The sequence below is a fragment of the Ictalurus punctatus genome, chromosome 17, assembly GCF_001660625.3.
Source record: "Ictalurus punctatus breed USDA103 chromosome 17, Coco_2.0, whole genome shotgun sequence".
Lineage (NCBI taxonomy): Eukaryota > Metazoa > Chordata > Actinopteri > Siluriformes > Ictaluridae > Ictalurus > Ictalurus punctatus.
Window position 1 is genome coordinate 23,098,260 of NC_030432.2, and position 15,184 is coordinate 23,113,443.

Below are 15,184 nucleotides of genomic sequence, written 5' to 3' on the forward strand. Positions count from 1 at the left end.
GCGGAAAACGTTCTAGTGTTGGTCCGAATGAACGCTTCCCCATGTGAGCGTCTAAAAAAAAAAGAAAAGCCTTTCAGAACGAAAACAAAAAAAACCCCTCGGTGCATCAGTATCGGCTTGTACAGGGTACACAAAGAGGTACTACTATCTAAACAAGCACGTGTCTGATGATGGAGTCTTCCACAGTTTATTAATGGTTCCTTTGGAAGCGGTGAGACAACACGCTTCGGATGGCGGATGATCAGTTTACAGAGGTTATTGTGTCAGTGTAGGGGAGATGGATGGGAGCGCGGGCGTCCTTTCAAGTGCTGGAGTTCCAGACGTGGTAAACACCCTGAAGTAATCCTTTGTGTCTTTTAATTTTCCCAGAGGTATAACGTAAACTTGAGGAGAGGGTCGGGTACGGTCGTGGTTTGATCGATGCTGGGCGAGGTGTGTATCGGTGGGAGGGTTGATTTTGGTCTACTTGTACTTTTTTTTAATGATTATATACAAGCTAGATACCAAACTCGTAGTCTAATTTACACCAGATGATCGGAAAGGAAGGAAGCGTTACCAGGCCCATCGGGTTTTTCGTTCTCCTTGTTGGTCATTGCTGTTGTGCTCAGCTTTTCCACTTCCCTCATCCTCTCTTTCCCTCTCCATTCCTCACCGTTTCCTTCATCTTTCTGCTCCCGGGTAGTCCGAGATCCAAACTGGAAACAAAGCACCCTGTTTTTCTCAAAACAGCTTTAATCACCGAAGTGTGGAACAATTTGAAATGGGACAAAAACGTGCGAGGCTCCTGAAGTTAAAAACCCCTGTTTAACAAACCCTGTATTCGCTCTGATCTATATCATGTGGATCTGTATCACAGCTCGTCAGTTCAATCCTGAGCTTGGGTTACCGTCTGTATGGATTTTCGCACGTTACGGATTTTCCGTTGGGTTCTCCGGTTTTCTCACGGACGTTTCATTTGGATGGACTACTCTACACTGTGAAGATGTGTGTGCATGAGATGAACTGGCATCTCCTGCAGGCTGTAGTTCTGCCTCCCGCTCAGTATTCCCAGGATAGGCTCTGGATCCACCATGGATGATATAGATGAATGTATAGTCTACATGGCTTGATATCATACCTGTAGAACAGTCTGTCACCAAGCCTCTTCTTTGAGATCTACCTTCCTGCAGCTTTCATCTTCAACCACAATCTAAAAACACCTCTTTTAGCTGATCGAGAACTTCTCAAGGCGATGATTAGATGGTCCGGTGGGCGTGATTATGGTCGTAGTATTCAGGAAGGTAGATTTCCAGGAACAGTGTTGGTGACCAGCGCCGTAGAAGAATGAGTGAGGTTACTTTTAGCGTTTTATCAGGGGTCGTGGTGGATCCAGAGCCCAGATCTCGAGAACACTAGATGTGCGGCAGGAACGATTTAATAATAAATGTAATAAAAAAAAATAAAGTACGAGTATGAATCGGTAGCTGAAATAGTTATAGTGGCTCATGATCTAGCGTCGTGCTAGATTCTTCTCTGTTTCCTTAAGGAATAATTTCTTCAAATCTGTCTTCCTGGAAAGCGCTAATGGAAGTCTAGGTGGTGGGAAGATATAAATACGACACGTTAAGAGTCGTAGATGGATGTTTACAGAGTTTACACGAAGAGATCGTTCGGTTTTGGTTTTTTCAGGTGGTTTCACCTGCACTTATTACTACGTTAAAGCCTGCCACAAGCTAAAAGCAACCGTCGTTTGTTATATTCATGACAGACTTCATCGGTCATAATAAGTGTGACGAAGATCCTTTCAGTGCGTCAATCGGTGTCTCCTGGGAGAGCGTCCATAATAGCCTATAGTTCTAAAGAGTAACCGATATCTCCCCGGAACATATGTGCATGTCGTCCACACGATCGTGAGCGCTTTGTTTAACCACATACCGAGACTGTATTCGCGCAGTGACAGGGAGAAAGAAAAACAGACCAGATGTGGCTCGGAACTAAAAATAGTTGCGACAGCCGGCCTTTTGCAGGAGAACGGGAGTTGTCTCGAGTCGACCCTGTTCTCGGTAATGAGAAATCTTGTTTGGAGAATCTGAAGAGGCCGGTTTAAAAGTACAAGAAGAAGTTTCCGTCACAGCATATTGACGTTATGGAACAAAACGGACATCGTCGACGACCGCATCTGTCCGTACGCGATGACGTAAGCAGACGGAACGGCGTCACGATTCGCTTTTCTCCGCGGGATTAACAGTAGATGTCGTGTTCTACGCTGTATCGTCCCGAGACCCGGACTACGTCGTCGTGTCCGTGTGTGTTCGGAGTCTGTATCTAAAACACCCGGATAACTCCGGAAACTAAGCAGTGCCTTAACCCTTGATCACACTAGCAACCGACTCTCATGTCACGACGCAAGCTAACCGAACTAGCTGCGTACACTATTTGGTACTTGTGGTACCAAACAAACAATCTCTACTACTTTCTTCTGAGCTTAATTTTCGACGTTTATTTTCAGAATATCTCTGTAAGCGCGTGTGCGTCAAACGGTACATAGAAACTAATCGCAGGCGGAAGATCTTACCGAAGAACATGGCGCAGGATTGTTTCATGTCAGCCGTTTAAGCCGATCGCTTTTCTTGCCGCGTAGCTCATTTGCATGCAATCGAGAAAGCAGATCGTAAGAACGGCCCGTCATGACGTCTCACGAGACGGCTCGCAAAGGCTAGCGGGATGTTTTTAAGCGAGCTAGCCGTATATGATTTGGAAGTGAAACATGAACGTCATCGGGCGCGGTTATGATTTCAACTCCTCCTTCTGACGGACTACTCATAGGACATGAAAAAAGTTAGGGACACGTTACGTAATGCTGGTATTCATATGGATACGTGACCCCTACATAAGTACAATGGATATACACCTACGTGAACATATATACAGCCTTATTACGACAGGTATTACAACACCTGATCAATTTTCATGTTAGGATGATGTAACTCCTGTGTCAAGTGACTTAAGGTTTCGATATAACACCTTTTAATACCGTCGTAGTGAATGTTTTGAGAGTGAGAATCGTTATGCTGTAGCAACATGTATGTTTTTTATGTTACCTTAGGTGACATGGGGGGGGGGGTTATGTCATGTGACTCTGACATACCAGCTACAAAGTCAACTGTCATGACGTTACGATGTTATAATTCATCCTGGAAGGTGTTATCACACAACTTTATGTCAACAGAAATCTGCCACCTGACATAACAGCTTTGCAGTCAAGTGTTGTATATGAATCTCAAAAAGAACTGTTTGTTTATTCCGTTGCAGAGATCGAAGCGAAGGAAGCGTGCGAGTGGCTCCGAGCTGCAGGTTTCCCGCAGTACGCGCAGCTTTTCGAAGGTAACCCTCCACAAACACGCCGGCCGCGTCAAAAACGTGCCACGGCTTAAAGAGTAAAGCCATACTGCACACGCGTTTACTTTACAGAACCCTCAGAGCGACCGCGTCCGGCCTTTCGATCGGCCGCACGCCGTCACCGGCTCACGAAGAGCATCGTCGTAGACCCGCGCCGATAGTTCGTGGAAGTTGTTTAACGGGGACTCGAGCTCGTCCGTTCGTCGTGCGCTAGAGTACGTGCTGGTGACTCATTGCTGTACAGCTGCTGACCGGCGTCTGGAAAAAGGAGTAATGTTAAAGTCCTTTAGAATTAGCGCTGACGGAAAGGAGGACAGACTTGTTCCAGTGTAACGTTGCGGTAGTACACGCTCGAAGAGAAAGGGCATGGGAACAACCTCGTCTCGTCAGCGCTGCAAAAACACAGTCTTCCGCTCGGAACCTTCACGGCCTGTCTGTCTCTGGAGCGAGAGGCTTCATCCGGCTTAAAGACTTTAGATTGAACTAAGTAGACGCGGGGTCTGAGTATTACGCGGGCCTTGCGTTTTTACCGCGGAAACATTCGAATGACTATTTATTAAGTCACCGATTTTTTTTTTTTTTTACAATTTTGGCTGACTTCACGTTCGGATTGTCTCAGCGCTGTTGAATTCTCCAATCTGATTGGTCAGAAGGTGCCGATTGAGGTCATTTAGTAGTAGTTATAGTACTACGGGACGAAATTGTATCGTGGGTGTTCAACATTAATTCAGATCTAATAATAAGCATTAATGGAAGGAGTCTCCAGCGTCAGCGCTTTGGGCGGGGGGGGTGGGGTGGGGTGGTGGTGTTTCAAAAGAGATGCAGGTGATATAACGGCAAATCGCACAGGTATAAGGAGAATAAAACACCGTAATGGGATGTAATGTAACGTTGATGGAAAACAATCAGCTCCGGAGTGGTCAAAGTAACCCCGCTCTGTGTCGGGCCGCATCACACTAACCCCGCTGTTGATTATTTTCCCGTAACCGCGTGCGAGTGTTTTATTCCTCGTTTATTTGATGCCGTGTTGTCCCAGTGGAACGATATTCGAGAGCAGATATCTAGAAATACGTCGGATCACCTTGTACTTATTTGATAGAAATCGCGTACGTTCGTGTAACCGTGTAAGCCTTAGGACAAAATAAAACTATTCATAATTTATTTTAATAAAATAAAAATAAAATTTAAAAAAAAAAAAAAAGTCATGAGCTCCGAGTCATCATGAGGATACGGTATTAGTAATAATAATAATAATAATAATAATAATAATAAGTGTACATTCTCAGAAATAAAGCGGTTCCTCGAGTGCTCATTGGACAGGAAGAGACTAAAAGGGTTCTAGATGGAACTTTTTCCGAAAGAGAATCCCAGGCTTTATACAGAATATTTAAGGGTCACTCAGAAAGAACCAACCAAAGTACCCTTTAGGCTATATTAATACTAATATATTATCCAGGATTTACGAACGCCATACTGACGCACACCGTGATTCATTCATTCCATAAGAAATGCCTGTACATACTGGAGCGCTGGACTGGGTTGAGACAGCACGCCTTTTCATCCGCATTGCTTTGGAATCTCTGCTGTTAGAGCAGGCTGTGGTTTTACTTTAATGTGAAACGCAGTGCCGTTTCCTCGGAGAGTAAAAAGAAAAACCTACAGTAATTACGCTCGTGGAATGTTAGCTTTTAGTAGAGTCTGGATCTGGCCGTGGCGTTGCACAAGCTTGGCGCCGTGCTTCGAGTAACATGTCACGCTTGCACAAGGGCCAAACTCCCTTTTCGGGGAGGGGAGGGGAGGGGAATGGTAGGGGGCGAACCTTGCAATTTTTTTTCAATTAGCATGCGGATTTTCAAAACTAAATTTGCTGGTCAAGATAGTCTTGGCTATCACTTGTGGAAAGAATGTGGTGTTATTGTTTTGTTTTGGGTTTCTTTTTCTCTTCAGTGCCTCTGTTTATAACGTGAACATGCGAAAACATTTAGCCTCATTCTATTAACGAACCATTAATAGCTCATTATCGGAACGAGAAGCAGCAGGTGTGGGACGCGTTGTAACGTTGGCTGAAGGGCATTTTGATGTTTCTTTGTAGATTCGCAGTTTCCCATCGACATCACTCCTGTAAAGAAAGATCACGACTTCTTGGATAAAGACCTTGTGGAACCTTTATGCAGGTAAGAAATGATTACACACACACACACGCGCACGCACTGCCGGTCGAAAGTTCGTGGACGCCCGACTGAAATGTTTCTCGGTGACGTAGACGGAAATATCATCGCGCCGACGTGTCCGTCCCTTTCGTTACAGAACGAACATTTTATTTACAAGAAAATCCTTTTATAAACGGACGACCCGGAGGGAAATATTCCGAAAAGCGGGCGATGAGAGTCCGGCGTCGGCGGGAACTCCTTTAATACTGTTTTTAAAAAGCATCTACGGGGAGATCCCTCAAGAAATCGGCCGAGAAAACGCCGAGAATACATCTCTGTAAATTCTAGGCGAAAAGGGCGTCGACTTTGAAGATGCAAAGATATTAAATCGTTTTGATTTATTTGGGATTTTTCTTTTATTTTTTTTTTATCACGACATAATTCCCATCGTTCCATTTGTGTTCCTCCGGAGTTTTGATGACTTTATTATTTTCTAAAGAACGAGTGTTTCTAAACTCTTGACTTGTAGTATCCGTATCCTTAACCCAGGTCCCGTCCTGGCTCTCCTGTGATCAAAAGCTTGTGCGGGTTTGCATCGGTCTGTGCTGAAGCCTGAGCGTAGAAACGGATCCGTTCCCAGACTAACGGTTCCTCAGATACTAAACAAATGACCAGAGTACTTGAGTCCTTCTTTTTTCCACCATGCCGAACCTCTTTTGATCAGTGATCAGCTGACGGGCATATCACGTAAGCGCAGACTTCTAAATAACATTACTTTATTATTATTTCATTTGAATGGCTTCTCCACACTGAATCTACATCGAAGGGTCGTCAGGGACTATAATATCTATGAGCTGAGCTTCTCCTGCTTTATTCACTGCTTGTTTGTGCGTGTATATATTGATGTGGAGAAGAAGAAGAAAAGAAAAAAAAAAACAGTCCAGTGATTCTGGTCGTCATGGAGACCGGCACGGTAGGAAAGCACGGTGCGGGAGAGCGAGACTCGCTTCACACGACTCACTCCGCTCGGACTCTAAACAACCCTTAAGCGACTCATCGAAATTCCAAACCAGCTCGCCGTTGTAACCAAACAATGGCGCTACCTCCTGCTTCTCGCCTTCATTCATCGTGACTTTTCACTCCTTTCTCAAATCCTCAGGGAGGCAACAACTTCATTCCAGTGTGTATAATACTGAAAAAGCTCCTCTGTGTCACACTGTTTCAGCATAAGAGGCTGGGTCAATAGTGTGATCTTAAACTCGATGACCGCTCATACCTCGATATTTAGATATTACTACTTAAGTACAAAGTTTCCCCTTTGTGTATTGGGATCATCGAGCTTCTTTTAGTTAAGTTGTGTTGGAAGCGTCGTCATAGGTCAAACCAAATGAAAAATTCTTGCTAGATTTACGACAGTTTCGGGAAAGCTTTATCCTCGAGCACGTTAAACTTTCACATTTAACATTTGCAAGCCAGAGGCAACAAGGGCAAGAATAAAAGCTTCCTGACATGACATGAGGAAGAAACCTTGAGAGGAACCGGATTCAAAAGGCAACCCATCCTCATATGGGTGACATCTGACAGCTTGAATATGGGTCATTTCTCTTCTATAACTGTAAACTATGGAGTCAAGCAGTGCTAAGCGTGTTCACAGGAACGTACGTCTGCGCATCAGAGTCGTTTTGGATTTCACGTTTGTCGTATCAGAATGAAGTTATCGACTGTAAACGGTTTCCGGCTAACGCGGTCTTTAGGCTGTCCGAGGAATACGATCCGCAGCCGTCTTTCGGGTGTCAGTGTGGTACCATCCCCGGTAATTTAATCATGATCTCCGGGCTATGAGATATATATACTATAGGATAGTGTGATTTACAGTTAGCCACACCCACAAAAGCTCACAGAGAGCTGAAAACGACAAAATGAGGTCCAAATGGTGAAAAACCATCTCCTAAGCGCAGCATGTAATGGAATCTCCCAGTAATGCAGCTCAGCCATAGCACAACACCGTACTCTTTTTTTTTTTTTTTTTTTACAGGGTGCCATTACTTTCGTCCTAATTGAACGGCTATTCTCATGTGTCCTAATCGATGGATCTGTCTCAGGTTGCTATGAAAAGTGATTCAAACCTGACAGCGTGATCCGTCTATAAAATCTCACTAACTCCTCACCAGATACACGCTCAGAAGCCGATCGATCGATCGGCGAGTCTCCTTACGTGTAAATTCACACGGGCTCGGGAGCTCTCGTCGGATATTAACGTTTTCCCCCGACTAACTGGACTTTCGTAAAAAAAAAACAAACAAACAAAAAAAAACACCACACTTCTTCCGTAAACATTCCTGTGAGCGATTTTCAAATAAATTCATATCCAGCTTGGAAAACGAGGCCCGTACCATGTGTATCTGTGTCACCGAGCGTGCATCGCCAAAAACCACCTCTAGAGGGAGTCTGACATGATACACTCAGATCCTTTCTCATGACTTGTCTTACTCTTCATAAAACGTTCTCCTTGGTTCTGAGAGTTTCCAGTCGTCCCTGCTCCTATAGCACTATATCTCATTGACATGACCATTTATCTGCCCGGTTTTAAGACTTCACTGTCATCAAACAGTCAGGAATATGTTTCCAGACAATAATTTGTCATAAACGCCGTCATCAACATACAATAAATCCCGCTAACCTCCGCTTCCTTTCCTTTCACATGCCCTCTGCATGAAATGTCTCAGCATTGTTTCCGTCTTTACGATCCCTCGAACCAGCTTTCACACAGAGCCTCAGCAGCCAAGCTCCGTGACACCGAGGCTCTCTATTGACCGCTTATTAGAAGTAGCGTTAACTCAGGAATTAATGCACGGTTGCGATTATTTACTATTTAAAGTACGACGTGTACTTTTTATCCGTTTATAGTTATCTCTAATGTTAGAGCAGCAATAAACCGTCGCTCTCTTACCAGCCTCTGTCGTTTTTTCTCGGTCTTTTCACGTTTTCATGTTACTGATACAGCGCCGAGGCTTCGTCATGGCAGAAAACCTTCCAGACACCGGAGACTCGTTCCCGAAATTGGAAATAAACACTTTCTCTACACGTTTTTGTATCCATTTATACACCGTATACGTCCCTCTGTTACGTGGTTCTTACTGTGTTAGAAACTATAATGCATCGGTATATGTATAAGTGCATTATAAACTATATATATATATATAATATAACTATATATAAACTTTGAAGCTGGATTTATTTATTTAAATAACAGCTTTTTTTTTTAATTTTATTTTATGAATGGCTTCAGAGAGAACGTTTCCAGCTCTTTAGAAAAAGGAAACACTAACAATCGGTCTCGTCAGATACACAACAGAAGGAGTTCGTAGCACCGAATTAAAAGCTCTTCAGATACTTGCAGTAGCTGGACAGCTGCTGCTGAACAGGCTCTACCAATTAGAACCAGAGCACGGAGCTGATTTCTACGACTAATTGGGTTTAGTGCTGGCCAGAGCTAGTGTTTGGACAGGAAGAGACGAGGGCTTCATCAGATTAACTCAAAAACAGTTTCCCCACTGCTGCTGGATCTCACATGGAGCACAGAAGGCCTTCTTTTCACGAAGGTTTAAGCAAATATCAAACTTTGTATCTTTGTTTTTGTTTATGCGTTTTTGTTTGCTTTTTATTTCTTCCGTGCGCAGGCGACTCAACACGTTAAACAAGTGCGCCTCTATGAAACTGGACGTGAATCTTCCCAAAAAGAAGGTAAGTGTAACTGGAGATACATTTACATTTATGGCATTTGGCAGACGCTTTTATCCAGAGTGACATACATTTATCTCGTTTATACATCTGAGGAGTTGAGCGTTAAGGGCCTTGACTAAGGGTCCAGCAGCGGAAGCTTGGCAGTGGTAGGGTTTGAACTCCTGACCTTCTGATCAGTAACCCAGAGCCTTTAACCACTGAGCCACCACCACCCATATATTTTTCAATTAACTCTATATATGTAGACCACATGAACTTCAAATTTCCTGGTTATTATGCGAGTGGAAAAAAAAAATTGAATATATTTAAAAAACCTAATTCCATTTGACTCACGCTTCCACATGTGCTTTGTACCCTCCCAGTATAGTTTCTATGATATTTGATAATCCCTCATTGTATGGTGGGAGTTGATCAGGGCCTTTTCGGTAACAAAACACCATTAGGCAAATTGTTCTCCCTTATAAATGACAGAGATTTGTTTTACATTGTTATCTTACTCATGGTATTTTTCATTTTCATTTAAGTTATTGTTGAATTTGTGATATAAAATCATAGCCTCGATTTTATTTATTGTTTTGTTTTTGTTTTGTTTTTTAATGACCTGTTGATTTTTTGGAGGAGAGAATGTGTTTCTCTGTATACAGCACCCTCCACTAATACTGGTAAGTATGAGCAAAGAAGGCTGTGAAAGGGTGCCAACTTTTGTGATGAATGGTCCCCTGAATTGAAAGTCATAGAAAACATGTGGGGTGACCTGAAGAAGAGAGTCCACCAGCATGGACCTCAAAATCTGAAGGATCTGGAGAGGTTCTGTATGGAGGAACGGTCTCGGATCCCTCGCCATGTATTCTCCAACCTCATCAGGCGTTATAGGAGAAGACTCAGAGCTGTCATCTTGGCAAAGGGAGCTCACACAAAGTATTGACTAAAAGGGTGCCAATAATTATTGCACACCTATATTTAACGAAGATATAGTTTTTGACAGACCTGTGGTGTGTTTGCAATTGTTTGATATCCATGAGAGCAGAGTATTTTTGTGATTGTTTCTAACAAAAGATCAAAAGGTTAAACAATAAAACAAATTTTCACTGCCTTCTTTGCTCAGATTTACCAAGGGTGCCAATATTATTGGAGGGCACTGTATTTCCTCTGAGAAAAGTCACTAAATTGTGTTATTTATTTCGGCTCTCGTGTCTACATTGTCTGTGTTAACGTACAACAATGGTCATCAATCTGATTTCTCTTGAAACAAGAAGTCCTGTCAGAGTGTAAGAAATAGCTGACGTTAGCTATTTTGTTACCAGTTTTCCAACACCTTGACTGTGGTGGTGTTCTGAGGCTATATGTGTGTGATTCTCAGCAAAACATACTTTGGATTTCCTTGTTTGACAAAAAAAAAAAAAGTTTGTATCTGAAAAAACCTCACTTGGAGTTATTTTTAAATCTTGCCAAATTCACACCAGTTTTTTGTTACTCGCCATATTGGTCCAAACACAAATGCACCTATATAAAGGTTTCAGATGTGAAAGTTACCACTTTCAGAAGCTTACCCGGTGTGTTTTTTTTCTTCTATTAACTCCTCTAGCTACTTTCTTGTTCCTGCAGAGTGAGGACTCGGACTCAGATGACTTGTTTGCCATTAGCGACAAATGGACCTTTGAATGGAGCAGTCGTCGTTGGTCCCGTCTCCTCGATGAGGCGGGGCCCAGGGAGCCAGTGGAGGAGTCAGTTCTTCGAGCCACACCCAGCAGCGAGAGTGTCCTGACAGACCTGAGCGAGCCTGACGTCTCATCGTTGCATAGCGAAAGCAGCAGTGGAAGCGCAGGAGTCCGAGCTCACAGTGGAGACGACTCGGACGGCTCGCGCCGTGCCTGCTCAGACTCAAATGCCATGCTCAAGCTAGGGATTGCCCATCATTCCTCAGACCATCCTTGCTACTCCTCACTTCCTGTCAAGCATGGCAAACTGGGCCGGATGCGGGCCAAGGACTTCCTGCGACGCATGGAGACTCTGAGGTCGCACGAGGCAGCAGAAAATGGGCGCAGGACTTTGGTGATCAGTGCTCCCATTCTTCAACATGAACCTCAAGCCTTGAAGGCTCTCCAGTGTGTGGAGATTAATGGCCATGGTGTCTCAAGTTCACACTCGAGCAGTGAAGGTAGCAGCAGCCAATCTGGTGGCAGCACTGTCAGCACTCCAAGCCTGAAGGAACGCAAAACCCACCGTGCTGAGCACAAGCGCAGTGGCATGTACCTGGATGACCTGGATGTCTTCTCTGGAATCGTTCAGGGCAAACGCAATGAATTCCGCTCTTACGAAGACCTGGTAGTGCACATCCCGAAAGACCACAAACCTGGAACCTTCCCGAAAGCTCTTTCCATTGAGAGTCTCTCACCCACAGCTACACCTCTCAGCATGGCTCTTGAAGCCCAGCGTCAGCCCAGCATGAAAGAGCATAGACCTGTCACACAGTGCTGCTCACGTGGTAGCCGCGTCAGCATCTACGACAATGTGCCCGGCTCACACCTCTACGCCAGCACCGGGGACCTCATCGATTTGGAAAAAGAGGACCTGTTCCCACACTTGGATGATATCCTACAGCACGTGAATGGCCTGCAGCAGATTGTGGACCACTGGTCCAAGAACGTTCTGCCTACTGGAGAGAGTGTGGAAAAGGGCAAAGTGGAGCAGGATGGGAACATGCAGTCCTCGAGTAACATCACGCTGGATTTGGAGGGTCACTCAGTGCTGGAGGGGCAGGTTACCCCCAGTGACGGGGAGAGGGATGGTGTTTCACTTAATGAAACTGAATCTACAGGAATTAGAGAGAGGAGAGACTCTGGGGTTGGTGCTTCGCTCACCAGGCCAAATCGGTAAGATTTCGAGCTTAATATGCATTTTTACCTTTATTGGAACTTATTTAATAGAGCTTATTTATCTTTCTATGGACTACATTTTCTGATAATGCTTTACTTGTTTTCTTTTGATAACAAACTTGTCCCATAGGCATTCAGCTACATTCTTAGAGAATTTTCACGCTTGGGTCCACTCCCAGAACCGATTCCCAGAACCACTTGTACGTAGGGAGGGGTCATAATTGCGGGTTTTCATTTGAATACAAGAATTTCTTCTGAACCGTGGATCGATCATGCAATTCCATATATCTCTTTTGTGCACAAAGGCTTGTAAAATGGTAGGCACTTTGTACATCCATTTGCTGTTTTTGAGTATTTTCCTTTGGTACCAACATTCAAGAGGCAACAAACAGCAATATGTGTATGTATGTCATGTCCTCTTATGGGAATACCTGCAAACAAGGAGCCATTCTCTTATAAGAAGTTTTCTAGCCATGTAGGCAGGCACCATATGTGCATTTTTCACAGTGGTCTCAGTGTAAGCACATACACCACAAAGGTGAGCTAATTAGTGTTGAAGTCCTATAATATTTTGGTTTTATACATCAATAACGTCTACTCCCTGGCCATAACAACCTTTTCCCCACTATCACTAAACTTGAGACAGGAAGTCTAGTGTCAGGTTAAACCAACCACATAACTTAGCATGCAGCAATGACCGAAGATTGATGTAGAAGCAACCCCAAGACCACCATTTTCAAGAGGACCAGTGAGCGGTTCTCTGGACTGCTTCTGGGCTCAAAAGACTTTTCATATGTCACCAAACGTACTGCACTCTCAGGGCTCCAAGTCTGGACAAAGGGAAGTGAAAACGACCTTAGAAATCATGGTTCCTCAAGGGTTCTTTGGATGGCTAAGCTGTATATAGCTTCTTAAAAGGCACTTAAAGGGAAATTTTAAGGGTTCCTCCAGAAGTGATGGGGCGCTAGATGGAACCTATGTTTGGTATTTTTAGGGCAAGGTGGCTTAGTGGTTAGCACGGTTGCCTCGGACAACCCCCAGGGTCGGGGGTTTGATTCCTGCCTCTGCCCTGTGTGTGCAGAGTTTGCATGTTCTCCCTGTGCTTCGGTGGTTTCCTCCAGGCACTCTGTTTTCCTCCTCCAGTCCAAAGACATGCGTTGTACTCTGATTGGAATTTCCAAATTGTCCGTAGTGTGTGTGATTGTGCCCTGCGATGGGCTGGCCCCCAGTCCAGGGTGTGCCCTGGAATAGGCTCCAGGCTTCCTGCGACCCTGTGTAGGATTAGCGGTACAGAAAATGGATGAATGGATGGATGGATGGATGTTTAGTAATGTTTATAAACTGTTCTCAAATGTGAGTGTGGTCACAGGAAATGATTTCTGGTCCACACTTCAAGTGTCGGTAGTGGTCTGCAGCTACAATTGAATATGCGTACAAAAGAAGTGATGCACAGTATAATTGTGGGATTTGCATGAAAACAAACCCGAGATGAAATGATGATGCTGTTGAATAAAGAGCCCTGGACATTGACCCGAGTGAGAAACTGCCCTTATTCAGTGGACTGTTGCCTCATTTGAGTCTCATGATAGCCCATACACTCTTCCCATGTTGACTTATAAACTCTTTGTACTTGGATTTGTACCAACCCTATTCACTCCACAAATATCTCATGTGTGCACCATACTTCACCTTCATCCGTGACTTTAATGCATGATACACACTTTAGTCTATTGTTCCACTTGTTTTTGTCTCTTAATAGTGGTAATAAAACATAAAACATAAACATAAAACACTTGGGATCAGTTCGGTTCAGTTTTTAACAATGGACATTGTCCCAAAAGCAACTTTACAGAAATATATACGTTCAGGATAAAGATTTCAGGATATCGGATCACGCCGTTATCGGAAAATAATCAACGATGTTATCAGTGATGTGATGTAGCCACGTGCAAAGTCGAATATTTTCCAATAAAAGCATTTTATGTTCTTGTGCCTATTAAACCACAGCAATTTGGTAATTGTAACAATTTTGTATTTATTGAAGGTGACAATGTCGTACTTTTAATCAGCTTATAGTTACTTTTAAAGCGGTGGAATGTCCTCGAATCAATTTAGTTCCTGATATCACTTTCACTATAAACAGGTGTTCCGTCTCTTGATATGTTGCTTGCCATGTTGCCAAGAAACCGAAAAATCCCTCTTAAAGTTTTAAACCTGACTGTTACAAAGCACCAAAACTGGAGACTCCTTTCATTAACGCGAGGACGTTAATATAAACCTTGCAGACCAGAGCCGCTGTTATAGAAAATTGATCAGCACAATCAGAATCGAGAATGCAAGAGCGCTGTGTTGTTATTATAATGATTGGAATGTACCGTACATCTGTCTATCTGAATAAATACCACCTTTCAGAGACAGTTACTTTTCTAAACATCGTTTCCTGTTCTGTATTCAGTTTGCGATGGCCGAGTTTCCAGATCTCCAACCGCCTCAGCCATTCAGTGGCTTCCCTACAGATCACCAACCAATCCGCAGGACAGCTCAGTCTGCTGCAGAGGTTCTCTCTGCTGCGCCTCACTGCCATCATGGAGAAGTACTCCATGTCTAACAAGCATGGCTGGACCTGGTGAGACTTTAGATTTGTAAAACTGTACGATTTATTAGTACGTCGGTTCTGCTGATCCCTCAGGAAGAAGAACCTATAAAGAGAAAATGTGTTCACCATTCTCTGTGATGCAGGTCAGTGCCAAAGTTCATGAAGAGGATGAAGGTTCCTGACTATAAGGATAAGAACGTGTTTGGTGTTCCCCTCATTGTGCATGTCCAGCGTTTCGGTCAGCCTCTACCTCTGGGCCTCCAGCAGGCTCTCCGCTACCTCAGGAGCCAGTGTCTCGACCAGGTTCGTGAATTCTGCATAAAGTAAACGAATCTGTCGCTTAATGCAGTTTGATCAGCTTCTACATGCTGGAATTTAGTGTGTCCACCGGTTACATGTCAAAATATAAGCGGTTGCCTGGGAAAACCTTTCACATAGTG

The 15,184-nt window shown here is 43.9% G+C and overlaps 1 protein-coding gene across 4 annotated transcripts in view; it reads left to right on the top strand.

The window, feature by feature from the left end:
- stard13b (StAR-related lipid transfer (START) domain containing 13b) overlaps positions 1-15,184 on the top strand; it is a 94,501-nt gene that overhangs the window by 74,701 nt on the left and 4,616 nt on the right. For all 4 annotated transcript variants that reach the window (XM_053687143.1, XM_017490906.3, XM_017490905.2 and 1 more), the window contains 6 exons: positions 3,292-3,363; positions 5,471-5,552; positions 9,209-9,272; positions 10,878-12,145; positions 14,604-14,774; positions 14,888-15,047. In XM_053687143.1, the coding sequence (XP_053543118.1) occupies positions 3,292-3,363; positions 5,471-5,552; positions 9,209-9,272; positions 10,878-12,145; positions 14,604-14,774; positions 14,888-15,047 (1,817 nt within the window). The remainder of the gene's footprint in view (positions 1-3,291; positions 3,364-5,470; positions 5,553-9,208; positions 9,273-10,877; positions 12,146-14,603; positions 14,775-14,887; positions 15,048-15,184) is intronic.